This window comes from Canis lupus, chromosome 23 (genome assembly GCF_003254725.2).
Source record: "Canis lupus dingo isolate Sandy chromosome 23, ASM325472v2, whole genome shotgun sequence".
Taxonomy (NCBI): Eukaryota; Metazoa; Chordata; class Mammalia; order Carnivora; family Canidae; genus Canis; species Canis lupus.
The window spans coordinates 37,170,525-37,195,306 of NC_064265.1; the positions used below are offsets into that span (position 1 = coordinate 37,170,525).

Consider the following 24,782-nt stretch of genomic DNA (forward strand, 5'->3'; position numbering starts at 1 on the left):
AGAACACCTGGAATGCAACAGTGAGAAGAGTTTGCGCTTCTATCAAGGTCTTCTAAGCACAACATCTCCAAAGAAACGAGAGCTTTAAATGATACACTGGACCAGATGGATTTCACAGATATCTACAGAACTTTACATCCAAACTCAACTGAATACACATTCTTCTCAAGCGCACATGGAACTTTCTCCAGAATAGACCACATATTGGGTCACAAATCGGGTCTGAACCGATACCAAAAGATTGGGATTGTCCCCTGCATATTCTCAGACCATAATGCCTTGAAATTAGAACTAAATCACAACAAGAAGTTTGGAAGGACCTCAAACACGTGGAGGTTAAGGACCATCCTGCTAAAAGATAAAAGGGTCAACCAGGAAATTAAGGAAGAATTAAAAAGATTCATGGAAACTAATGAGATTGAAGATACAACCGTTCAAAATCTTTGGGATGCAGCAAAAGCAGTCCTAAGGGGGAAATATATCGCAATACAGGCATCCATTCAAAAACTGGAAAGAACTCAAATACAAAAGCTAACCTTACACATAAAGGAGCTAGAGAAAAAACAGCAAATAGATCCTACACCCAAGAGAAGAAGGGAGTTAATAAAGATTCGAGCAGAACTCAACGAAATCGAGACCAGAAGAACTGTGGAACAGATCAACAGAACCAGGAGTTTGTTCTTTGAAAGAATTAACAAGATAGATAAACCATTAGCCAGCCTTATTAAAAAGAAGAGAGAGAAGACTCAAATTAATAAAATCATGAATGAGAAAGGAGAGATCACTACCAACACCAAGGAAATACAAACGATTTTAAAAACATATTATGAACAGCTATACGCCAATAAATTAGGCAATCTAGAAGAAATGGACGCATTCCTGGAAAGCCACAAACTACCAAAACTGGAACAGGAAGAAATAGAAAACCTGAACAGGCCAATAACCAGGGAGGAAATTGAAGCAGTCATCAAAAACCTCCCAAGACACAAGAGTCCAGGGCCAGATGGCTTCCCAGGGGAATTTTATCAAACGTTTAAAGAAGAAACCATACCTATTCTCCTAAAGCTGTTTGGAAAGATAGAAAGAGATGGAGTACTTCCAAATTCGTTCTATGAGGCCAGCATCACCTTAATTCCAAAACCAGACAAAGACCCCACCAAAAAGGAGAATTACAGACCAATATCCCTGATGAACATGGATGCAAAAATTCTCAACAAGATACTGGCCAATAGGATCCAACAGTACATTAAAAAAATTATTCACCATGACCAAGTAGGATTTATCCCTGGGACACAAGGCTGGTTCAACACCCGTAAAACAATCAATGTGATTCATCATATCAGCAAGAGAAAAACCAAGAACCATATGATCCTCTCATTGGATGCAGAGAAAGCATTTGACAAAATACAGCATCCATTTCTGATCAAAACTCTTCAGAGTGTAGGAATAGAGGGAACATTCCTCAACATCTTAAAAGTCATCTACAAAAAGCCCACAGCAAATATCATTCTCAATGGGGAAGCACTGGGAGCCTTTCCCCTAAGATCAGGAACAAGACAGGGATGTCCACTGTCACCACTGCTATTCAACATAGTACTGGAAGTCCTAGCCTCAGCAATCAGACAACAAAAAGACATTAAAGGCATTCAAATTGGCAAAGAAGAAGTCAAACTCTCCCTCTTCGCCGATGACATGATACTCTACATAGAAAACCCAAAAGTCTCCACCCCAAGATTGCTAGAACTCATACAGCAATTCGGTAGCGTGGCAGGATACAAAATCAATGCCCAGAAGTCAGTGGCATTTCTATACACTAACAATGAGACTGAAGAAAGAGAAATTAAGGAGTCAATCCCATTTACAATTGCACCCAAAAGCATAAGATACCTAGGAATAAACCTAACCAAAGATGTAAAGGATCTATACCCTCAAAACTATAGAACACTTCTGAAAGAAATTGAGGAAGACACAAAGAAATGGAAAAATATTCCATGCTCATGGATTGGCAGAATTAATATTGTGAAAATGTCAATGTTACCCAGGGCAATATACACGTTTAATGCAATCCCTATCAAAATACCATGGACTTTCTTCAGAGAGTTAGAACAAATAATTTTAAGATTTGTGTGGAATCATAAAAGACCCCGAATAGCCAGGGGAATTTTAAAAAAGAAAACCATATCTGGGGGCATCACAATGCCAGATTTCAGGTTGTACTACAAAGCTCTGGTCATCAAGACAGTGTGGTACTGGCACAAAAACAGACACATAGATCAGTGGAACAGAATAGAGAATCCAGAAGTGGACCCTGAACTTTATGGGCAACTAATATTTGATAAAGGAGGAAAGACTATCCATTGGAAGAAAGACAGTCTCTTCAATAAATGGTGCTGGGAAAATTGGACATCCACATGTAGAAGAATGAAACTAGACCACTCTCTTTCACCATACACAAAGATAAACTCAAAATGGATGAAAGATCTAAATGTGAGACAAGATTCCATCAAAATCCTAGAGAAGAACACAGGCAACACCCTTTTTGAACTCGGCCATAGTAACTTCTTGCAAGATACATCCACGAAGGCAAAAGAAACAAAAGCAAAAATGAACTATTGGGACTTGATCAAGATAAGAAGCTTTTGCACAGCAAAGGATACAGTCAACAAAACTCAAAGACAACCTACAGAATGGGAGAAGATATTTGCAAATGACATATCAGATAAAGGGCTAGTTTCCAAGATCTATAAAGAACTTATCAAACTCAACACCAAAGAAACAAACAATCCAATCATGAAATGGGCAAAAGACATGAACAGAAATCTCACAGAGGAAGACATAGACATGGCCAACACGCACATGAGAAAATGCTCTGCATCACTTGCCATCAGGGAAATACAAATCAAAACCACAATGAGATACCACCTCACACCAGTGAGAATGGGGAAAATTAACAAGACAGGAAACAACCAATGTTGGAGAGGATGCGGAGAAAAGGGAACCCTCATACACTGTTGGTGGGAATGTGAACTGGTGCAGCCACTCTGGAAAACTGTGTGGAGGTTCCTCAAACAGTTAAAAATATACCTGCCCTACGACCCAGCAATTGCACTGTTGGGGATTTACCCCAAAGAGACAAATGCAATGAAACGCCGGGACACCTGCACCCCGATGTTTATAGCAGCAATGGCCACGATAGCCAAACTGTGGAAGGAGCCTCGGTGTCCAACGAAAGATGAATGGATAAAGAAGATGTGGTTTATGTATACGATGGAATATTACTCAGCTATTAGAAATGACAAATACCCACCATTTGCTTCAACGTGGATGGAACTGGAGGGTATTATGCTGAGTGAAGTAAGCCAGTCGGAGAAGGACAAACATTATATGTTCTCATTCATTTGGGGAATATAAATAATAGTGAAAGGGAATATAAGGGAAGGGAGAAGAAATGTGTGGGAAATATTAGAAAGGGAGACAGAACGTAAAGACTGCTAACTCTGGGAAACGAACTAGGGGTGGTAGAAGGGGAGGAGGGCGGGGGGTGGGAGTGAATGGGTGACGGGCACTGGGGGTTATTCTGTATGTTAGTAAATTGAACACCAATAAAAAATAAATTAAAAAAAAAAGACAAAATCAGAGAGGGAGACAAACTGTAAGAGACTCTTGACTATAGGAAACAAACTGAGGGTTGCTGGAGGGGAGGTGGAGGGAGATGGGATAACTGGGCAATGGACATTAAGCAGGGCACATGATGTAAGGAGCAGTGGGTGTTATATGCAGCTGATGAATAACTGAACTCTACCTCCGAAACTAATAATATACTATATGTTAATTAATTGAATTTAAATTCTGAAAAAAGAACATTAGCAGGTGTTTGTATTAGTTATCTATTGCTGCATACACAAGGTAATGGCTTAGAACAATATACATTTATTATCTCAGAGTTTGTGTGAATCAAGAATCCAGGCATGGCTTAGCTGAGTCCTCTGCTTCAGGACTTCTCACGAGGCTGCAATTAAGGATTTGGCTAGGGTTGGAGTCTTACCTGAATATCTGATTGGGGAAGAATCTACCTCCAAGCTCTTATGGTTATTGGGAAGATTCAGTTCCTTGGGGCTGTTAGACTTAGGGTCTCCGTTCCTTTCTGGCTGTTGGCTAGAGTCTGCCCTCTAGCTTGCCAGCGGGTCTCTAGACCCATTGCTTGCCAACAGATCTCTCCATAGCTTAGCTCACAATATGACACCTTGCTTCATCAAAACCAGCAAGGGAGGGCATCCCTGGTGGTGCAGGGGTTTAGCACCGCCCTGGATCGAGTCCCACGTCGGGCTCTCTGTGTGGAGCCTGATTCTCCCTCTGCCTGTGTCTCTGCCTCTCTCTCTCTCTCTCTGTGTCTCTATGAATAAATAAATAAAATCTTTAAAAAAAAAAAAACAGCAAGGGAGAGAGTCAGTTAACAAAACAAAAGTTACATTTTATGTAATGTAATCACGGAAGTGTCATTTGTCACCTTTACCATATTGGTTAAAAGTAACTCACAGTTCCTGCTCACATTCGAAGTAAGAGGGTTACACAAGGTTGTGAATACAAGGAGGTGGAGATCACTGGAGGCTAATTTAGATTCTATCCGCCTCATTACTTGCTCAATATACTTGATCTTAGCCCAAAGGCCAAGAAGTGATTATTACTTGCTCAATAAACACTGAATATTTTTAAACCAATGTCCAAAGTTGACACTGGGGAAGGAAAGCTGTAAGATTCAAGATTCTTGCAATTTATTTCTTGCACTACATAGAACTTCTGTGAAATTTACTTATTCTTTTTCCAACTTCCTTCTGATGTCCTGTGACCAGCCTAGTCTGTATGTCTGCATGAGCTGCCCCAGGCTTTGAGGATTCAGCTAAGAGAAGAGACCCGCACACAACCTAGACCCTTCAAGAATCTACAATCTGAAGATCACCATTCATAGAGCGTATTCCTTATCCACAGGGATCCCTGGAATTGGTGAGTTGCATCCTTATATATTACAAGCTGGAAGGAGTGTTCTTGAATGGGCACTTTGCATTTATGAGGTCTTATTGCTACCCAAGTTAATAATGCATCTAATAAAAAGAAAGAAAGAAATACATTGTTCAGTCAGGTAGATATTATTAATATGAATCCATTTTAAAAGGCCATTACTTCAGAGTCTTGATGTCTGGGATGCTGTTAAAGAAGATTTTTTTAAGAGTTGCTATGACAACAGCAAGAGCCCTGCTTCCTCTGAATTGATTGCAGATTTGTCCATATAGGACAGCTTATTGGGAATTCTCTTCTGTTTTCTTTGGCAAAAGCCCTGGCTTATTGTCCAGAGTGAGCAGAAGTCTCAAACCCATCAATATTCACTAATGAAGTCATCACCATTCATTAACAGAGACTTGATCAGCAGGCATTTATTGATCGCCAACCACGTGCAAGGCACTCTGGATGATTCAGAGACATTTGCTGTCTGACAAACTGACATGTCTACTGCATGACAAGTTCCAGTCCCTCGAGGCATCAGGAGTATGTGAGGGGAGTTCTGGGTGGTACAGACCCTGCCCAAGGACTTGGGACCTGTGCAAAAGACCCTGGTGAACAATTGTGATGTCATGATGTGTACACTGGACAGTTCTGACTTGTGAGGGGGTTCTTGGTCTGCGGGGTAGGGTTGTAGGGATGAGAGGCCTAAGGAAGGGGGTGAAAACCTACTCTGGGCCTTAATTTTATACAAACTCAAACACCAAATTGCTGGGTCATCTTGGGCATGTCACTGGACCTCTCTGGCCATTACTTTTCTCCCTTATAGGAAATAGGATAACATTTCTTCCTCTGAACACAAAGTGATCACATTGCAATCTGTTGCTTGTTAGACCATACATGTCCCCAGACAGGTCTTTGAAACTGCTCAGGCAGTGATGATTCAGTGTTATCTTGCTTCAGTGATGCCCAACACAGGGCTGGGCATGTCCTAGCACTCAATAAATGGATGAAAGAGAATTGGAGCCTTCTTGCAACCACTTCAGTCTTTGCCCACCCTTCCATCCTGCCACTGTGCTGGCCTGTCACTCTTTCAAAGGGGCTTGGGTTGGTACATCTTTGGTTCTCCAGGACAGCAGAGAGCACCTCAGTTGTCCCAGACCTGCTTCCCACCCCACCCCAGCGTATGGCTCAACTCAACTTTTCAGCTTCCTCTGAAACTTTCCACCTTCCTCTGCCTTTCTCTTTCTCTGTGAATAAAATCTTTAAAAATTTTTTTAAATTTATTTATTCATGAGAGACACAGAGAGAGAGAGAAAGAGAGAGAGAGAGAGAGAGGCAGAGACACAGGCAGAGGGAGAAGCAGGATCCATGCAGGGAGCCCGACGTGGGACTCGATCCCGAGTCTCTGGGATCATGCCCTGGGCCAAAGGTGACGCTAAACCGCTGAGCCACCCAGGCTGCCCTAAAATCTTTAAAAAAAAAAAAAATGTATAGCAGTAAAAGCCTATATTAGAAAATAAGGGAGGTCTGAAATCAATGATCTGAAAATTTTACATTTAGTAATCAGGTGGACAAAAGTGCAGAGTAAATAGAAGAAAGTGAATAATAAGTGTAAGAGCAGAAGTGAATGAAACAAAAAACCAAGAGTAAACCAACGAAATCAAAAGCTCATTTTTGAAGTGCTCAATAAAATTAATAAAATCTGGCAGAGAGAAAAAAGGTAGATAAAATACACAAACCACCAATAACAGGAATGAGAGAAGAGAAATCACTACAGATTCTACAGATATTAAAAAGATAAGGGTGAGGACACCTGGGTGACTCAGTGGTTAGGCACCTGCCTTGGCCTGGGGTGTGATCCTAGAGTCCCGGGATCAAGTCCCACATCAGGTTCCCTGTGTGGAGCCTGCTTCTCCCTCTGCCTGTGTCTCTGCCTCTCTCTCTTTGTGTGTGTCTCATGAATAAATAAATAAGATCTTTAAAAAAAAACAAAAAAGATAAGGGTGGGACAACCTGGGTGACTCAGTGGTTAAGCATCTGCCTTCAGCTCAGGGCGTGATCTCTGTCTGAGGATCAAGTCCCGCATCCGGGTCCCTGCAAGGAGCCTGCTTCTCCCTCTGCCTATATCTCTGTCTCTCTCTCTCTCTGTGTGTGTCTCTATGAATAAATAAGTAAAATCTTTAATAAAAAAAAAAAAAAAAAGAGTTGAGAGGCCTGAGTGGAAAAATAGATGTTTAGGAGGCCTAAACATCTAGACAGCATTTTGAGCTATTGGGCTGGATGAAATCATCTAGGAAATGAATGGGAAAAAGAAGGCAGGATACCAGCACTGGGCCTTGGGGCTTCAACTCCCTCCCTAGAGGTCAGGGAACATAGGAAGAACTACAAGGGGACTGAGAAGGAGCATCCAGAGCGGATGGGGGAGGGGTGAGGTTGGTAGGGTTGGGGGGGTTGCGGGATGGTTGTGATGGTAGAAATCGGTAGAAAGTGGAGTCAATAGAAAAGGAAATATTGGGAACAACTTCATGCTAATATGTTTGACAACTTAGATGAAATTGACAAATTACTTCAAAGACACAATCTACCATCACTAGAAAAGAAATAGATATTTTGGACAATCATATCTATTTATGAAAGCAAATTCATTGTCAAAAATTCCCACAAAGGAAACTCCAGGTGTAGGTGGCTTTCATGGTGATATCCACCAAATATTTAAGGAAGGAAGAACACCTGTTCTACACAACATTTTCCAGAAACTAAAATAGGAATGGGCATTTCATAATTCATTCTATGAAGCCAGCATGGGTCTGACAGCAAAAACAGAGAATTACTTTACAAGAAAACTATAGATTAATATTTCTCATGAACAAAAAAAATATATATATATTACTCATGAACATAGATGCAAAAATTTTAAACAAAATTTTAGCAAATCAAATCCAGCAATGTATTAGAAGGATAATGTATCATGACCAAGTGGAATTCATCCCCTGAATCCAAGACTAGCTTAACATTTAAAAATAATGAGTATAATATACTATATTAACAGAGATAAGAGAAAAATTATTTATCTCAATGGACGGATAAAAAGTATCTGACAGACTCCAACAATACCATTGTTGATAAAACCTCTCAGCAAATTAGAAATAGAAAGGAATATCTTCACCCTGATAAAAGGGACCGAAAAGCTCACAGATAACATCATACTTAATGGTGAAAGACTCAAAGACCCTTTAAAATCATAAACATTCTCAGCACTCTTGTTTAGCATTTTACTAGAAGTTTAAATCAGTGCAGTAAGAAAGAGATAAAAGGCATCCAGTTGGAAAGGAAGAAGAACTCTTTATTCACACATGACATTAAGATTTTCCATAGAAAATCTTAAACGGATCTACCAAAAGCTACTAGAACTAATAAATGAGGTTAGCAAGTTCACAGGATACGAGAGCAATATACAAAAATCAATTGTATTTATATCAACTCTACTATTGATGAACAATTGGACTTTTTAAAAAAGATTTATTTATTTATTTATGATAGAGAGTCTCTCACAGGAGGGAGAAGCAGGCTCCATGCCAGGAGCCTGACGTGGGACTCGATCCCAGGACTCCAGGATTGCGCCCTGGGCCAAAGGCAGGCGCCAAACCGCTGAGCCATCCAGGGATCCCCACAATTGGACATTTTTAAAACAACTCCATTTATAGCAGCATTAAATATATGGGACCACTGGCGGTAAATTCAACAAAAACTGTGTATAACACCTATACGTTGAAAACAATAAAACATTGTCAGAGAAAGTAAGGAAGACCTAAATAAATATGGTGCACATGTTTCAGAAGACTTCATATTAAGTTCTTCAACCTCCTCAAAATGATCTATACATTTGATGTAATCCCAATAAAATTCCCAGCAAGTGTTTTGTAGAAATTCACAAGCTGATTCTAAAATTTATATGGAAATGGAAAAGATCTAAAACAAAACAATTCTGAAAAAGAAGAACAAAATCAGAGGATTGTGCTACCTAGTATTAAGACTCATTATAGGAATGTGAACTGGTACAGCCACTCTGGAAAACTGTGTGGAGGTTCCTCAAAGAGTTAAAAATAGATCTGCCTTATGACCCCGCAATTGCACTGTTGGGGATTTACCCCAAAGATACAGATGCAGTGAAACGCCGGGACACCTACACCCCAATGTTTATAGCAGCAATGGCCACAATAGCCAGACTGTGGAAGGAGCCTCGGTGTCCATCGAAAGATGAATGGATAAAGAAGATGTGGTTTATGTATACAATGGAATATTACTCAGCCATTAGAAATGACAAATACCCACTATTTGCTTCGATGTGGAGGGACCTGGAGGGTATTGTGTTGAGTGAAATAAGTCAATCGGAAAAGGACAAACATTATATGGTCTCATTCATTTGGGGAATATAAAAATTAGTGAAAGAGAATAAAGGGAAAAGAGAGAAAATGAGTGAAAATATCAGTGAGGGTGACAAAACATGAGAAACACCTAACTCTGGGAAATGAACAAGGGGTAGTGGAAGGGGAAGTGGGTGGGGTGACTGGGTGATGGGCACTGAGGGGGGGCACTTGGCGGGATGAGCATTGGGTGTTATGCTATATGTTGGCAAATTGAACTCCAATAAAAAAAAAAAAGCTTAGTAACAAAATCAATCAATATAAAAATAAAATAAAATAAATACAACTCATTATAAAGCTATTATATAAGTAAAATCTTGGAAAAAAGAAAGAAGAAAGAAAGAAAGAAAGAAAGAAAGAAAGAAAGAAAGAAAGAAAGAAAGAAAGAAAGAAAGAGGGATCCCTGGGTGGCGCAGTGGTTTAGCGCCTGCCTTTGGCCCAGGGCGCGATCCTGGAGACCCGGGATCGAATCCCATGTCGGGCTCCCGGTGCATGGAGCCTGCTTCTCCCTCTGCCTGTGTCTCTGCCTCTCTCTCTCTCTCTGTGACTATCATAAATAAATAAAAATTAAAAAAAAAAATTTAAAAAAAAAAAAAAGAAAGAAAGAAAGAAAGAAAGAAAGAAAAGAAAGAAGAAAGAAAGAAAGAAAAAGGAAGGAAGGAAGGAAGGAAGGAAGGAAGGAAGGAAGGAAGAAAGAAAGAAAGAACGAGCAGCCTGGGTGGCTCAGCGGTTTAGCACCACCTTCATCCCAGGGTGTGATCTTGGAGACCCCAGATTGAGTCCCACGTCAGGCTCCCTGCATGGAGCCTGCTTCTCCCTCTGCCTGTGTCTCTGCCTTTCTCTCTCTCTGGGTGTCTCTCATGAATAAATAAGTAAAATCTTAAAAAAAAAAACAAAACTCCTATAATAAAGACTGTGTGGTACTGCCATAAAGATAGATATACAAAATAATGGAACAGAGTATAGAGGTCACAAATAGACAAACATGTATAAAACAATTGATTTTCAACAAAGGTGCCCAGGCAAATCAATAGGGAAAGGATAATGGTTACACATGATGACAATACAATTGGAAATCATATGCAAATTTCAACCTCCACTCTGACCTCACACTCTCTACAAAAATTAACTTGAAATGGATCATAGACCTAAATGTAAGAGGTAAAACTTCTGAAGAAGTTAGGAGAAAATCCTACTGGCACTGGGTTTGGCAAAGATTTCTTAAAGAGAACACAAAAATCAAGAACTAAGAAGTAAAAAATCAACAAATTAAGCTTCATCAAAATAAAAAAATGTTGCCTTTAAAAAACATTGTTATGAAAATTAAAATGCAAACAATAGGCTTGGAAAAAAAATAGGCTTGGAGAAATTGTTTGCAAAATGTATGTCTGACGAAGACTTGTGTCTAAAATACATAAAGAACAATCATGACCCAATAATAAGACAAACAGCCCAATTAAATAAGTTAAAGGTTGAACAGACACTTCACCAAGGAAGATATACAAATGGCATATAAGTACATGAAAAGATGCTCAACATCTTTAAACACTGGTGAAATGCAAATTTAAACCACAGTGAGATACTACTACAGACCCACCAGAATGGCTAAAATTTCAAGTACTGATCATATGTAGCAAGCGTTGGTAAGAATATGGAGCAGCAGGAATTTTGATATACTGCTGGAGAATGTAAAATGATATAAACACTGTAGAAAACAATTTGGCAGTTTCTTTAAAAGTTAAACATGGGGGCACCTGGCTAGCTCAGTTAGTAGAGCATGGGACTTGTGATCTCAGGGTTGTAAGTTCAAGTTCCATGTTGGGTGCAGAGATTACTTAAAAAAAAAAAAAAAAGTTAAACATATGCCTACCATATGACCCAGCCACACCATATCTAGACAGTTACCTAAAATCAAAGAAAAAAAAAAAAAAAAAGGAAACATGTGCCCACTAATACAAGTACCAATACAAAAAAATGTGTGCCCACTAATACAAGTACCAATACTTGTCCCCAAATGTTTATAGCAGGTTTATTTGTAATAGCCCAAACTGGGAACAATGCAAATGTCCATTGGAAGGTGAATTGATAAACAAATTGTGGTATATCTTTAAAAGGGAATAACATTCAACAAGAAAAAGAACGAATTTTTAATACACACATTAGGACAGCCCTGGTGGCACAGGGGTTTAACGCCGCCGGCAGCCCAGGGCATGATCCTGGAGACCTTGGATCAAGTCCCACGTCAGGCTCTCTGTATGATGCCTGCTTCTCCCTCTGCCTGTGTCTCTGCCTCTCTCTCTGTCTCTATGAATAAGTAAATAAAATCTTTTAAAAAAAATACACACATTAGAATGGCTGAATGTCAAAATAATTATGCTAAGTAAGTGAAAAAAGCCAGCAACAAAACAAAAAGCATGCATTCTGTATGGTTTAATTTACGTCAAATTCTAGAAAGCGCAAACTACTCTCTACTGATAGAAAGCAGATGTGTGATTTGGACGATGGCAATGATGGGGAGAACCACAGTGGGCAAATGCGGGGAATATTTAAACAGGGTATGATTAACAAGAGCTGGAAAAGGTAGATGTAGGGATGAGGGAGAGAGGGATGCCTCCCAAGCTCTAGTTTTCACACTAGGGAAAGTGGCTGATGTGTTATTCCCTAGACAGGAAACACCAGGTTGAACATCAGACAAAGTTTTCCCTTTTAACATGGTGGAGTTTGTAGGACACCTAGGTGGCTCAGTGGTTGAGCATCTGCCTTCAGCTCAGGGCGTGATTCCTGAGTCCCGGGATGGAGCCCCACATCAGGCTCCCTGTGAGGAGCCTGCTTCTCCCTCTCTGTGTGTCTCTCATGAATAAATGAATAAAATCTTTAAAAAAAAAAAAACATGGTGGAGTTTGTGGAGATTCAGGTGGAATCACTGAACAAATATTGGATGTTCTTGTCTGTTGCTCAGCAGAGAATCCTGGGCTGGAGGCAAAGAATCTCAGAACCCAAGTCAACTCAGCCAGTGTTAAAAAATATAAGTAACCTGAGTACGTTGAGAGAGAGTATGGGTGACCCCAACTGGCTTTGGAATGCAATTTCCAAAAAAAAAAAAAAAATCAAACTGAAGATAAACTTTTTCATCTCCTCTCTAAATAATATTGAGATGTCTTGTTTTCTTTTCATCAGTGCTTTAAGACATATCTATGGAGCAAAATAAAACAAAACAAAAAAACAACCCACCTTAGTTCAGTGAAAAGGACCCTGAAATGTTCAGGAAGCCTTGATTCTAGTTCCAGATCTCCCCTTTTCTCACCATGATTTTGGACAAGCTGACTGTTCTTAGTCCCCTGTTCTTTGGGCACAGAATTCTCCATTGGCAATGACTTTCTTTTGGCATTTTTTTTCTTAATTTGAGAGAGAGAGCATGCACTGCGGGGTGGGGGGTTGGTGTGGGGAGGAGCAGAGGAGAAGAGAGAGGGAGAGGTACAGAATTTCCAGCTATGAGCACAGAACCTGACCTGAGGCTCCATCCCACAACCCTAAGATCATGACCCCAAGCTCTGAGCCAAAACCAAGAGTTGGTCAACTGACTGAGCCACCCAGGCACCCCTCTTTTGGCATTTTATTTATTATTTTTAAGATTTTATTTATTTATGTGAGACAGACAGAGAGCAGGAGCAGGGGGCAGGGAGAAAGAGAAGCAGGCTCCCCACTGAGCAGGGAGCCCGATGTGGGACTCGATTCCAGGATCCCAGGATCACGAGCGGAGGACAGACGCTCAACTCACTGAGCCACCCAGGTCCCCCTCTTTTGGCATTTCAAGGCTTTTTCCTAGCTTCCATCTTTTCTGTTTTGGGTCTTCACTGGAAGTCTGGGGTGTTACGTGGTCCCACCTCTCTCAGGAACACGAACCCCATGAGACCATAGAAAGCTTCACCAGGCTCCTTTCTCTTGTCCCCTGATTGGCTTCTAACTGAGAGGGAGGGACTCTTGGTCCATTCATCCATTCATCCTTTTCTTTTTTTTTTTTTTTTTTTTTGACAGAGAGGGAGAGCACAAGCAGGGGGAGGGGGTGACAGAGGGAAAAAGGAAGAAGCAGGCTCCCTGCTGAGCAGTGAGCCAGATGCGGGGCTCCACCCCAGGACCCCAGGATCATGACCTGAGCAGATGCTTAACCAAATGAGCCACCCAGGCGCCCCCATTCATCCAAGTTTTATGAAATATGTGCCAGACACTGGCAGATTAAATAGATTGCCAGAATCTTTGTTGTCCCTTTATGATTTCTAAATGACATTCATATGAGTTCATCTAGTGCTTGTTTGTTTCCTTTTTTTTCTTAGAAACATCTTTCAGTTGAGCTCAGCGTTTAGAAGACAAAAATGAGTATTTAGATCTATGATTCAACAAATTACTTCAGTTCTTTGTGATCTTTTTTGGCGCTAGGTCAGGTTCAGAGCCATCTCTTATTTTTAGTTAACGTGGTTATTTTGTGCTCTGTTCGTCCAGATTTGCCTTTCTAATTAAATTTCACCCAGATAGATGGTCAAATGGATTTGCCCTCCCTAGCTGCTCTCAGGAGGGGAAGGGGTTTATATAATAAGCCTGCGGCAGGGAGAAGGGATTGCAGCGGTAAAATGAATCATGCATACATAAATAATAGAGAACAGACCACCCTGAAGCTGAGAGGCTCTCACTGCATTTTTTTTTTTTAAATATGCAAGTGTTAGGGAGAGTACAACACTTTTGCAAGAACCTCTGAAATGACCTTTAGCCTTTTGTAAGATATTTATCTCCTGAGGCCCGGTGTTGTCAGCAGTGAGGTAGAAGCTTGCATCGGACAATCTCCTCTCTCGGTGGCCTAGTTTGATATTCTGTGCTAGAGTCATCGACAGAAATAAATTATGGATATTTTTTATTTCCGTGTTTATTTTTGCATCCTGTGTATTTTTCCAAGTTTCTACGGTGAACGGGCAGTCCTTTAATCATCAGAGAACTGAAACCTATGATAAATGGAATTTAAACATAATATTTGTAACCTAGATACAGTGGTGGGCACAAGGGAAGTATTTTGTATGGATGTATAATTCTGTTGGAAGGCAGGATTGCAGGCAGCAGACCTTTGGAATTTAGGACCCGGTGTAAATAAACCACCCACCCCCTCCTCTGGTATTGTTATCTTATCTCAGCTTCTGTCCTAGACTACTTGCCTTCCCCTGTAGTTAAGTTCCCTTAAGGGTGAGGTAGTAGCCCACTGTTTCTCTAAGGCTTCAGTGCAAGACAAAGGCGGCTGGACAAATATTTGTTCAATTTTTGCTTAATGAATTGAAACTGAACTAAAGATGGGCACCTGCTCCTGGCTGCTCTTGGTCTGGGCAGGGATTGCTTGTGTGAAATGGCAGCAAATGTCAGCAGAATATTCATTCAGCAAATGGCAGCTGCCTAGCAGAATATTCATAACTTGGGGGAGCCTGAGACTGTTTTTATAAGATGGATGGGTTCAGCTTTCACTGAATTTGGATAGTTTCCCTGTGGGCCAAGACATATGGGGAAAGGACAAAGGAACAGACTGGGAAAAAAAAGAGGGGTGGGGACCAAAGCTGTGAACCGATGGCATCACACATTTTCATCTCTACTCTGTTTTACACTCTTCACTGGGCATCACTTGCTCCTCTATCAGATAAATAACGACGGTTATTTTTTTTTAATTTTTATTTATTTATGATAGTCACACACAGAGAGAGAGAGAGAGAGAGAGGCAGAGACACAGGCAGAGGGAGAAGCAGGCTCCATGCACCGGGAGCCCGATGTGGGAATCGATCCAGGGTCTCCCGGATCCGGCCCTGGGCCAAAGGCAGGCGCCAAACCGCTGCGCCACCCAGGGATCCCTATAACGACGGTTATTTATCAGTTCCTATTCTGTGGGAACCAACGTGCCAGGCACTGTGCTATGGGTTTGTAGTACTCAGGACTTTTTGCTTGCAAGTGACAGAAAATCTAATTCTAACTTGTTGGGGGGATGTGGGGGATTTATTAGACAATGTAATTGAAAAAATCCAGGTCCTGGTTTCAGGCATGACAGAAAGCTGCCTCTCAATTCTGCTTCCCTCTCTGTCAGCTACAATCTCTGGTACAGCTTCCCCAGGTGCTGGCCAGATGACCACTGGCTGCTTTAAGCCGATGACATCCTGTCCCCTCAGCAACCACAAAGGAAAGAGGTTGAATGGGAATAATGGTCTTGAGATTATTTCCTCATATATTTTTTTCCCATAGGAATCTTTTCTTTTTCTTTCTTTACAGCCCTTCTTCCATAAAGCTCAGCCATGAGGTGTTGCTGTCCTAGAAGCAGGACAGCATGGGTACCACTCAGAACTAAAGTCCACAGGCAGGAGGAAGGGGATACCTCCTCCAGAATGGAAGGTGGCATGGAAGTCCTCAGGGAATGGGCAATGTGAGGAAAGAGACTGGAGGTGATGAGTCTAAGGAGAACATGATGCCCAAGTTCCCTGAGGGGCCTGAGGCCACCTTTGTGCCAAGTCTTGATCTAGGAAGAGGTATGGTATGACAACAGAAATCCTAGGGTGCCTGGGTGGCTGGCTCAGTGGTTGAGCATCTGCCTTTGGCTCAGGTCATGATCCTGGGTCTTGGGATTGAGTCCCGCAGCAGGCTCCCTGCCTATGTCTCTGCCTCTCTCTCTGTGTCTCCCATTATTAAATGAATAAAACCTTTAAAAAAAAAAACAAAAAGAAAGAAAGAAAAGAAAAAGAAATCCCAGCAGGTTAAGGAGAAAGATGAAAGCAGAGAGACCCTGTGCCTACTTCCTCTTTGGAACTCTGCCCCAGAATGCCATATGCCAAAGTGAAGTGGTGGTGCATCATATTTCACGGAAATGGCTCCCGATCACCATCAGGATCTGTCACCTTTGCCCCCCTGTGGCGGAGAAGGGATCCAGGAGCACCCACATATTCCCTGTGGGGGACAAGAAGGCAGCTGAGAGACGGAGAGGAAACCAACCTACCTCGAGGTCACGGTGGCTGGGAGAACAGGAGGGATAGGTGGCCCACTCCTGCTGATGAGAGCCAGGCCCAAGGCCTGGTGGGATGGTTGACAAAGAGAAGCTCTTTCTCTGCTGGACTTGTTGCTGTGAGGTTGTGAGCCTGGATCTGCTGGGGTCCCATGCAGAAGGAAGCAAAGCTGAGAGATGGCGACTCTCTGGATTCTTCAGTGTCTAGAACTAAATCCAGACCTGAGGCAGCAGTGCCTGGGCTTTTCATTTACATAAGCCAACCAATTCTTTTTGTCTATTTGTTTAAGGAAGTGGGAATTGCACTGTCTGTCATTCACAGCAGAATGTGCTCTTAATCCATGTGAGTGGAGGGAGACAAGCGCCAGCAAAGGAGCGGGGTCGGGAATCAGTGTGAGGACAGTCAGCAGGAGGGGTGCTGGGTGGGATGGGTAGACTGAGAACCAGGTGAGTCGGGGGTGATGCTCCAGGCTCAGCGAAAAGATTTTTCTCATGAGAGATACGTGGCCCTGGCTTCATGAATGGAAGGGGTTGTGTGCCAGTCGGGGCAGGAAGGAGTCAGGATGGCAGGGGTGTCACAGGAATGAGGTGAGAAGGGCAGGCTAGCCGAGTGTGGAAGCAAACACCCAGTGGACCGTGAGCCTTCAGGGGGAGGAAGGCATCCTGGATGGGCTGGGGAGTGATGACACCACATGGGATAGATGGGGTTGGGAGTGGGAGCAGAAGGCTCTGGTGTGGGAAATTCTGAGCAGTTCTAAACAGAAAAGCAGAGAACGGGCAGAGACATGGATAGAATATCTGGGTGTGCTACAGTGTAGGAGCCATCAGTACACGGGGGAAGGGAGAGGCCAAACGAGGAGCTCCCCCAGAAAGGGCTTCTTGAAAGGGAAGAGGAGTGAAACACTCACAGTGTGTTTTGTTCAAGGCCAGCTGTGCTAGGACACGGGGGTCACAGGCACCAAAAGCCCGACAGGCATAGTTGGTGAGATCATCTCCCACAGAGAAAACACGTTGGTTCTTCCCACCAGCTGGAATCCAGCACTGGACAGAAATGAGCCAGCCGGGCTGGATCTCGTCGGGGTCAACCACACGCCTCGCGGGCGTCCCCGTTACGCGGCTCTGCTTCCAGCGCGGGGGGCACCGCGGCGGCGCGGCCCGGGCAGGGGGGCAGGGGCGAGGCCGGGGCTTGGCGGCCGCGACTGCCCCGGGCGCCTGCAGGTCTACGGTTGGCACACGCGGCCGGATGTGGTCGGTGCCGGAAGGGAGACCGGAGGAAGGCGGGGGGGGGGGGGGGGGGGCAGGAGTCGTGAGGGTTCGGGTGCACGGTCGGGGTCCCCCGGCGGCCGGGGCCTCCGGCACGCGCGCATCCCGGCCGCCGAGGACGCGGGGCGCAGGCCGGCCCGTGCGCGCGCGCAGCCCCCGAGGCCAAGTGCGGCTGCGGGAGGCGCGCGCTGCCCACGCGCCCGGGATGCCCGTGACCCGGCCTCGGCCCCCCCGCGCTCCGCGGGCCGGCTCGGGCTCCCGGGGCAGCGTCCTCTCCGCAAACCCTCCCGCGCCCTCCTCCGGGCGGGTCCGCCCCGCATCGCCGCCTCCGGGGCGGAGCTCGAGGGCGCCCGGCGGGGCGCAGGGCGCGGGGCGCGGGGCGGCGCGGGGCCGGCAGGGGGCGCTGCGGCTTGCCGGGCGGTCGGGGCGCGCCGCCCTCGCCTCCCCCCGCACCGGGCCGAGCGGGCGGCGGGCGCGCAGCGGCGGAGCGGGGCCCGGAGCCGGGCCGGGGCCATGGAGGAAGGTGAGTGGGAGGCGGAGGCTCGCGGCGGGCAGGCGGGGGTGATCGAGCCCCGGGGGGTCCCGCGGACGCGCGGAGCCCGGGGCGCGCGGGCAGGGTCTCCGGTGGGAGAGTAGCGCGGGGGGCGGGGCGGGCTCCGAACCCCGCAGCCGCGTCCCCCCCTGCACTCCGGCTCCCGCCGCAAACCCCAGCGCCCGACTCGCGCCTTCTCGCCCAGGCCCCCCCCGCCCCGCCGACTCCGCGCAGACCCGCGTCTCCGAGCCTCTGCACCCCCGTCACCATCGCGACGACCCGGGAGCCCTCGGCCCCCACCCCCCCGGCGGCTCCAGCCCCCGCCCCGCCCGCCCCGCCCGCCCCGCCGGCCCCGCGCGCTCCTGCGCCTCCTTCCAGCCCGAGCTCCCGCTCCCGGGATCCCCGACCCGCGGCCTCCAGGTGAGAGGGCGGCGGCCTCCTGGCGGCCTCTGGGGGGCGGCCCCGCCGCCCGCGCCCCGCGCCGCAGGGAGTAGGGAGTCCGGGGACCCCGCGCGGGCTGCGGTGCCGGGTGCCGGGGGGGGGGACCCCGCGGGGCTCAGCCTCCCCCCCCCCCGCGGCGTTGCTTCTGCTCGTCGGTCGCGGTCTCCTCTTTGTCACACGCACAGACACGGAGTTGGCCTCGAGCAGGTGGCTCTCCTTGTGGCAGCAGCGGTCTTTCAGGTTGTACCTGTGGCTGCTTAGAGGACGAGCGGTGCGGGCGGTCGCGGAGCCATGTTTCCCGCGTCGCTGCGCTGCTCGCGGCCCCTCCCCGCGGCGGCCGGGCCTTCCTGGGCACGCGAGGGGGCTTTCTCCGCAGGCTTTCAAAAAGTGGAATCGGGGGATGTGCGGGCTTCGATCGGCACGCGTGGGGAGGCGTGGGGTGGACGGCCGGCGGGGCCCGGAAGGGCTTCGCAACTTGGGGACATTGGTCGCTTTTTGCAGAGCTTTTTGCACCCCCCGCCCCCCCCCCCGCCCCGGGTGAACCCGAGTGCAGAGCCGACCCTGCCCGGCCCAGCCTTGTAAACGTGACCTGACTGCAAACGGGGAGCTGGGCAGCTGCTCCTCCTCGGAGGTGCTGGTGCTCGGTGGACATCTGTGGGAAGAGAGGTTAAAGCAGATGGTTTGAGAAGCCTCGGGTTCCCCAGAGGGAGGTGGAGATGTATGGGTCGCGGCCTGAAAGCCAGCGCCTGAATCTGCCCCGGCCCTTCTCCTGGCTTCCATTAAGTCTTGGCTTAAATTAATTGCCTGTTTCAGAGAAAGGACGCGTGGGGGATTCTTGGCTTCCAGGATTAACTCCTGGCCAGCCCGCCCTGCTGATGCCCCGGAGGCTGCTGCGGTGGGGCACCCGGGCCGGGATGGGCCCCTTGGCCTCTCGCAGCCCAGCACTCGGAGCGTCTGTGAAGCTGCAGGATCAGTGACTTTTTTGTTCCTATTGATTAGCCCGAATAGGAATCGGCTCAGTATTCTTTCAGCGTTGAAGAGTGAATTAATAAGTCATTAGCCCAAGGTCGTCCAGGGGCACAGTGGGCTCCCTCTGAGTGCCCAGAGACTGCTGCGGGCATCTGCTCTGTCCTCATGGTACTGCTGGGTGGTGAGTTGTTGACTGCCCGCCGCCCCACTGGCCAGGAGTGCCTTCAGGCTGGAGCCGTCTCTGTCAGCACCCAGCCTGGCACCCTTTAAGTGATAAGTACTAGTGTTGAGGGAAAAAATGGATCCCCCTCTTGAATCTAGTCCAAGTCCATGACTTACATTTTTTTCCATTGTGCTGCTCTGTTTTCAAAACATTATCCTTGAATTGATCGATTGTTTTTAAAGTACGGAATGTCACTGGAGACAAACTCTTTTTTTATTTTTATTTTTATTTATTTATTCATTTATTTTGAGAGAGAGAGAGGAAGGGAGAGAAACTCATTTTCATGCCTATTTGGGGCAGAGAGCTCAGTTAATGGGTCAGGCTCTGGTAGGTGTGTCTCTAACCTCGTTGAGAACTCCATGAAGGAAATGAATTGTCCTTATCCTAGAATTGGGGTGAGGAAGTGGGGGGCACTCTGGTGACCTAAGGCTGTTTGCTGAGTGAATGAGGCCTGCAGAGCTTGACCTATAAGACCCTCTGAGCTGTGGCCTAAGCCACACCCCCTCAAGGCATCCCTCATCCCTGTCTGTGATGGGAGGAAGCACTCAGGGAGACCAGGTGTCACTTGCAGAGCCCTGCCAGTTGCTTCAGATTGCACCATCCTCAGTCCAGTGGTTGCTGTCCACTCCAGAGAACTTTCCCATGGAGAACTGAGAGTACCACTTCTCATTGCTGGCAATATGGTTTGCAGCTCTGGGGGTTTGGGGGGGAGGGGAGATGCTGGTGTTCTACGATGACGTTTCTGTATGTCAGAGGTGGTTGTGACCCACTGACACATTGAGCAAAGTCCAGCTTTTCAGCCTCTGTCAAAGGCCAGCCCAGGGGAGTGCAACCAGAGGCTGACGGAGTGGGAGTGCCTCATGCCATCTATTGTTGGGAATCCAGGAAGGGCTGGCGTTCAGAGTGTTCCTTGGATGTGAGAACCTGTACTGCCCACAGGTTTGGGGTTGTCAAGGGCTTATCTTTCTTACCCAGACTGTCTCTGTCTCTGGGTCTGGCTCTTACCCAGAATTCCCACTGCTGGTGAAAATCTGTTTTCTAGAAGAGGCTTAATTAATGCCTGCAGTTTGTGAGTGAGACAGAGAGGGAGAGGGTGAAGAGGGTGGTGGTGCCTGCTATCCCAAGGTGGGTAGGGAAAAGGATGGGAGGCTATCAAGGGTCCTGGAAAAACAGAAGGGTCAAGGCTTTTGGTTGGTGGATAAGGACAGGTGCGCACATTCTGGTAGACGAGTGACCATCAGGAGCAGAATCACTGAGATGGGAAGAATAGCCGCCACAGTAATCTGAAATATGGTTTGCTGGGCCCACTGTTCTGGTTTCTAGAAGGCGCTGGCCTTAGCAAAGTGGGAGAGCCCAGGTTTTGAAGGGAGGGTTGTGCCCCTTTGGAAATGGCTTGAGTGGTGTTGGTCTGGGGTTTGGCTCTGGGGAGTCACCTCATACCTGAGATGCTGAGTGGGGAGCAGAGAGGAGTGGAAAAGGATAAACAGCTGGCAGGGTCTGTGCACCCTTATATGGGGGGTGAAGAAGAGGTGACAGCTGCCTTCTGATAGGATGGTGCCTTTTGACAGAAGCAGCCTTCCAGGGTCCTTTCTTGAACTTGCTGGGTAGCCTGACAGATGGATTAAGGCCTGCTGAAGACCCTCAGCCTTGCAGATCCTGCCAGGCAGCCACGAGGAGGCACCTGTGGACCAGGAATGACTCACAGAGTGCCCTGAGTTCAGAAGGCAGGAGGGTCAGGATTATCTAACTGAGCCACAGACTCCAGCCTGCTCGCCTCCACCCCCAGAACCGGGAGGCTGCTCTGAGCATTATTGGGCCTTGGCTGGGGAGACTCCTGGCTTTTGGAAAGGAATGGTTCAGTCGGTAATGAAGAGAGGAGCATGGAGGGAAGAGACATGATTAAAAAGATAAAATGATTGAAAAATGAACTTGGAGGAGCCTGGTGGAGTCATTCCTGCATCCAGGAGGCAGCCTTTCCCACATGCTCTTGGCTGGCTCATCCATGTACGCTCCCTCCTCCACCCTGTGCCCGGTCTCTTCCTCCTGCACGACACACAGCACTGGAACTGCCTCTGTGCTGGGGTGGAAAGAGAATTTGGGGAACTCAAATAACAGTAGGAACTTAAAAATTCTATTTGCCCAGTCACTTCCCCAACTTATACATTCATGTTTGCATGTTAGGGGGCATCCTTGGTCATGTGCTTACCACTCTGTGCCTCTGTGTATAACTGACTTCCTTAGAGAGAGCCGGAATCAAGAGCGTGGAAACCAGAGCTTTAAAAAACAAACTAAAAAAAATAAAATAAAATAAATAAAATTAAAAAAAAATAAACTAAGATGAGCATTATTGCACCTGGTTTTGACACCCCCCCACACACACTCCCTTCCTCTCTGCTCATTTGTGGTTAGAGTCATAATTTACACCGAATTTACAAATAGTTTGAATACTATCCATCCTACCCCTCAATTAGAAGGAGACATGTGTCTTTCCAACTAGCAAAACCACAATTTACTTTCCTAGACCTCCCTCATTCTTGGATCCAATACCAAACATTAGGCCTTCAGAGATACAGCCGTATCATTTTGAGCTTTTAAATTATAAAAGAAAATGAAGCTCTTGCTTGCTAATTTTGTCATCTAATATAGGAAAATCTGAAGTTAGAATAAAGCATTTACCGCCTTGTTAACTCTTTTATGCTTCTCAAATGAAAGAAGCAGTTGGATTAAGGTGGAGGAATGTTATTATAGTAGAGATGTCTGGAAGCTCAAAAATAATAATGGAGGGACACCATCTTATAAAAATAAGTTACTGACTTTTAAACTTCGTTATTAAAATGTGCAGAGAGGGATCCCTGGGTGGCGCAGCGGTTTAGCACCTGCCTTTGGCCCAGGGCGTGATCCTGGAGACCCGGGATCGAATCCCACATCGGGCTCCCGGTGCATGGAGCCTGCTCCCCCCTCTGCCTGTGTCTCTGCCTCTCTTTGTGTGACTATCATAAAAAATAATAATAATAATAATAAAATAAAATAAAATGTGCAGAGATATAAATAGGAACCTCCATAGAAGTATAGACAAGTATGGAATTCTGGTGAGTATAGAAATTTTAATCAGTCATTTTGTTAAAATATACTAATGTGATGAAACATTATGCTTATGCAGTACCTTACCATATAAATGGGCGACTGAGTCCATGATCTCCTTCAATCCTTCCAGCAAGTCTGTGGTCTTAGAGATGGGAACAGGGGACCACCGAGAGTTTCAGAGGCTCAACTTTTGAGCAGGGAAATACTATGTAAACCTAGATATTCCTGCTGCAGTTGCTTGATAACCAAATGTGGCTACATAGTTATTTGAAAATTATAGGTAGTCTCCTGCTTAGGGGGTAAAAGTAGGCTTTCTTTAAAATGTTCTACAGGTCAAAGAGACAAAAACAATGTATGATTAGCACCACCAGAAACTTCCTGGAAGGATTTCTCAGGGTTTGTGGATTTCAGAGGTTCTCTCTAGTGATGACTTCCTAATACTGGAGTACCTGAGTCTGTATATTCACACTAGTGCAGGAGTGGAGAGTGTAGACTCTTCACTCTGAAGCCAGGCTAGCTTTGAATCCTGGATCTGCCATTACTGGCCCTGTACACTTGGGCAAGTTATTTAAGCTCTCTGTGCCTCGGTTTCTTCATTTGTAAAATTGAGACGATGATGATGAAAATTGAGAGGCTAGTGTTGTAAGGCTGAAGTGAGATATCTTGATGAGGACTTAGAACGGTGCTTAGCACACGGTCGGCTTTAAAAATATTCGTTGTTGTTACAATTCCTTAAAAATCTGTTTATGGTGCCAGCCAGCTGCACTGAGTTGATGGATATAGGAGAATGGACAAGACACACCTAGTTTCTGTCCCCCTGGAACAGAGGACATTATATTCAAGTTCACAGTGAAGGACACGAAGGGTAGTACAGGCATTTCCCAGGCATTCACCTGGCTCTTGGCCACGTACTGTGGTCATGAGAGCCTAGGGCAGGCCTATAAAGGGTTGACTATGGCAGGTGGGGGAGCTGATGATCTTCAGCAGGTACACACTGGTGTAACTTGGCCTTGCCAGCTGTTCAAGGTAGGCACGCAGTTGATTGGCCTATGTCTGACACATGCTGGTTGTTAATCTTTTCACTATAACTCTTGGCCTCAGGTTGGTAGTGGGAAGTGTGATAAGAGACCATAAACTCAGTATTTACTAACCTGATTTGCCAGCACTATTCTTGGTCCTGGTGGACAGCCTACTGCCTTGGCCATGGCTCTGGACTAGTCTTTCAGCAGCCCTAGAAGCCTGCAATACCATGAGGGACCCGGTTCTGAGTGAGGAATGGCACAGCTGTTCCTCAGGGTGGGTAGGGGACTTGCCAGAGGCAGGCGGCCAGACGATTATGCTTCTCCTGTCTGCCATAGCCAGAACCGTGAAGATCTCTGGGAAACTGTGTTGATAGGCTTGTTTTTTGTTGTTGTTGTTGCTTAAGTTTTTATTTATTTGAGAGAGAGAGAGAGAGAGAACAAGAGCACAGAAGAAGGGGGAGGGGCAGAAGGGGAGAGAGAGGCAGAAGCAGACTCCCTACTGAGCATAGAGCCTGATATGGGGCTTGATCCCAGGACCCTGAGATCATGACCTGAGCTGAAGTCAGATGCTTAACCAGCTGAGCCACCCAGGTGCCCCAGTAGGCTTTGGGTTTAATAACTGGTTCTGGAGAAGAGAGGTCCCTCACTTGCTCTGTGTGTCTTACAAAGAAACTCCCACTGGAAGCCTGCCCGACTAGCCCCAGCCATCAGGGCCTGGCAAGGTGCTCTAGCCGTGGGCCGTGGATTAGAGAGCCTGGGATTGCCGCCTAAGGAACGTGAGCCCCTCTGCCTGGTGCGAGTGTGATTGGTACAC

At 46.1% G+C, this 24,782-nt stretch overlaps 2 protein-coding genes across 9 annotated transcripts in view; one reads left to right on the forward strand and one right to left on the reverse strand.

Moving 5' to 3' along the window:
• The window catches only part of LOC118352064 (translation initiation factor IF-2-like), a 32,163-nt gene extending 13,951 nt beyond the window's left edge, over positions 1–18,212 (reverse strand). Inside the window, exons 1-3 of the mRNA XM_049099882.1 lie at positions 18,151–18,212; positions 17,343–18,100; positions 16,429–16,576 (exon numbers count right to left, since the gene is read on the reverse strand). Of these exons, the coding sequence (XP_048955839.1) occupies positions 16,429–16,576; positions 17,343–18,100; positions 18,151–18,212 (968 nt within the window). The remainder of the gene's footprint in view (positions 1–16,428; positions 16,577–17,342; positions 18,101–18,150) is intronic.
• PXYLP1 (2-phosphoxylose phosphatase 1) overlaps positions 18,121–24,782 on the forward strand; it is a 72,512-nt gene continuing 65,850 nt past the window's right edge. The window contains exon 1 of one of the 8 annotated variants that reach the window (XM_025448856.3): positions 18,121–18,220. Coding sequence is in view for 1 of the 8 variants with exons in the window: in XM_049099700.1 (XP_048955657.1) it covers positions 18,211–18,220 (10 nt within the window). In the remaining 7 variants the exon portion in view is untranslated. Of the gene's footprint in view, positions 18,221–18,585; positions 18,650–24,782 lie in introns of those variants that run through there. The other 7 variants (XM_025448866.3, XM_049099700.1, XM_025448860.3 and 4 more) reach the window with 7 other exon arrangements.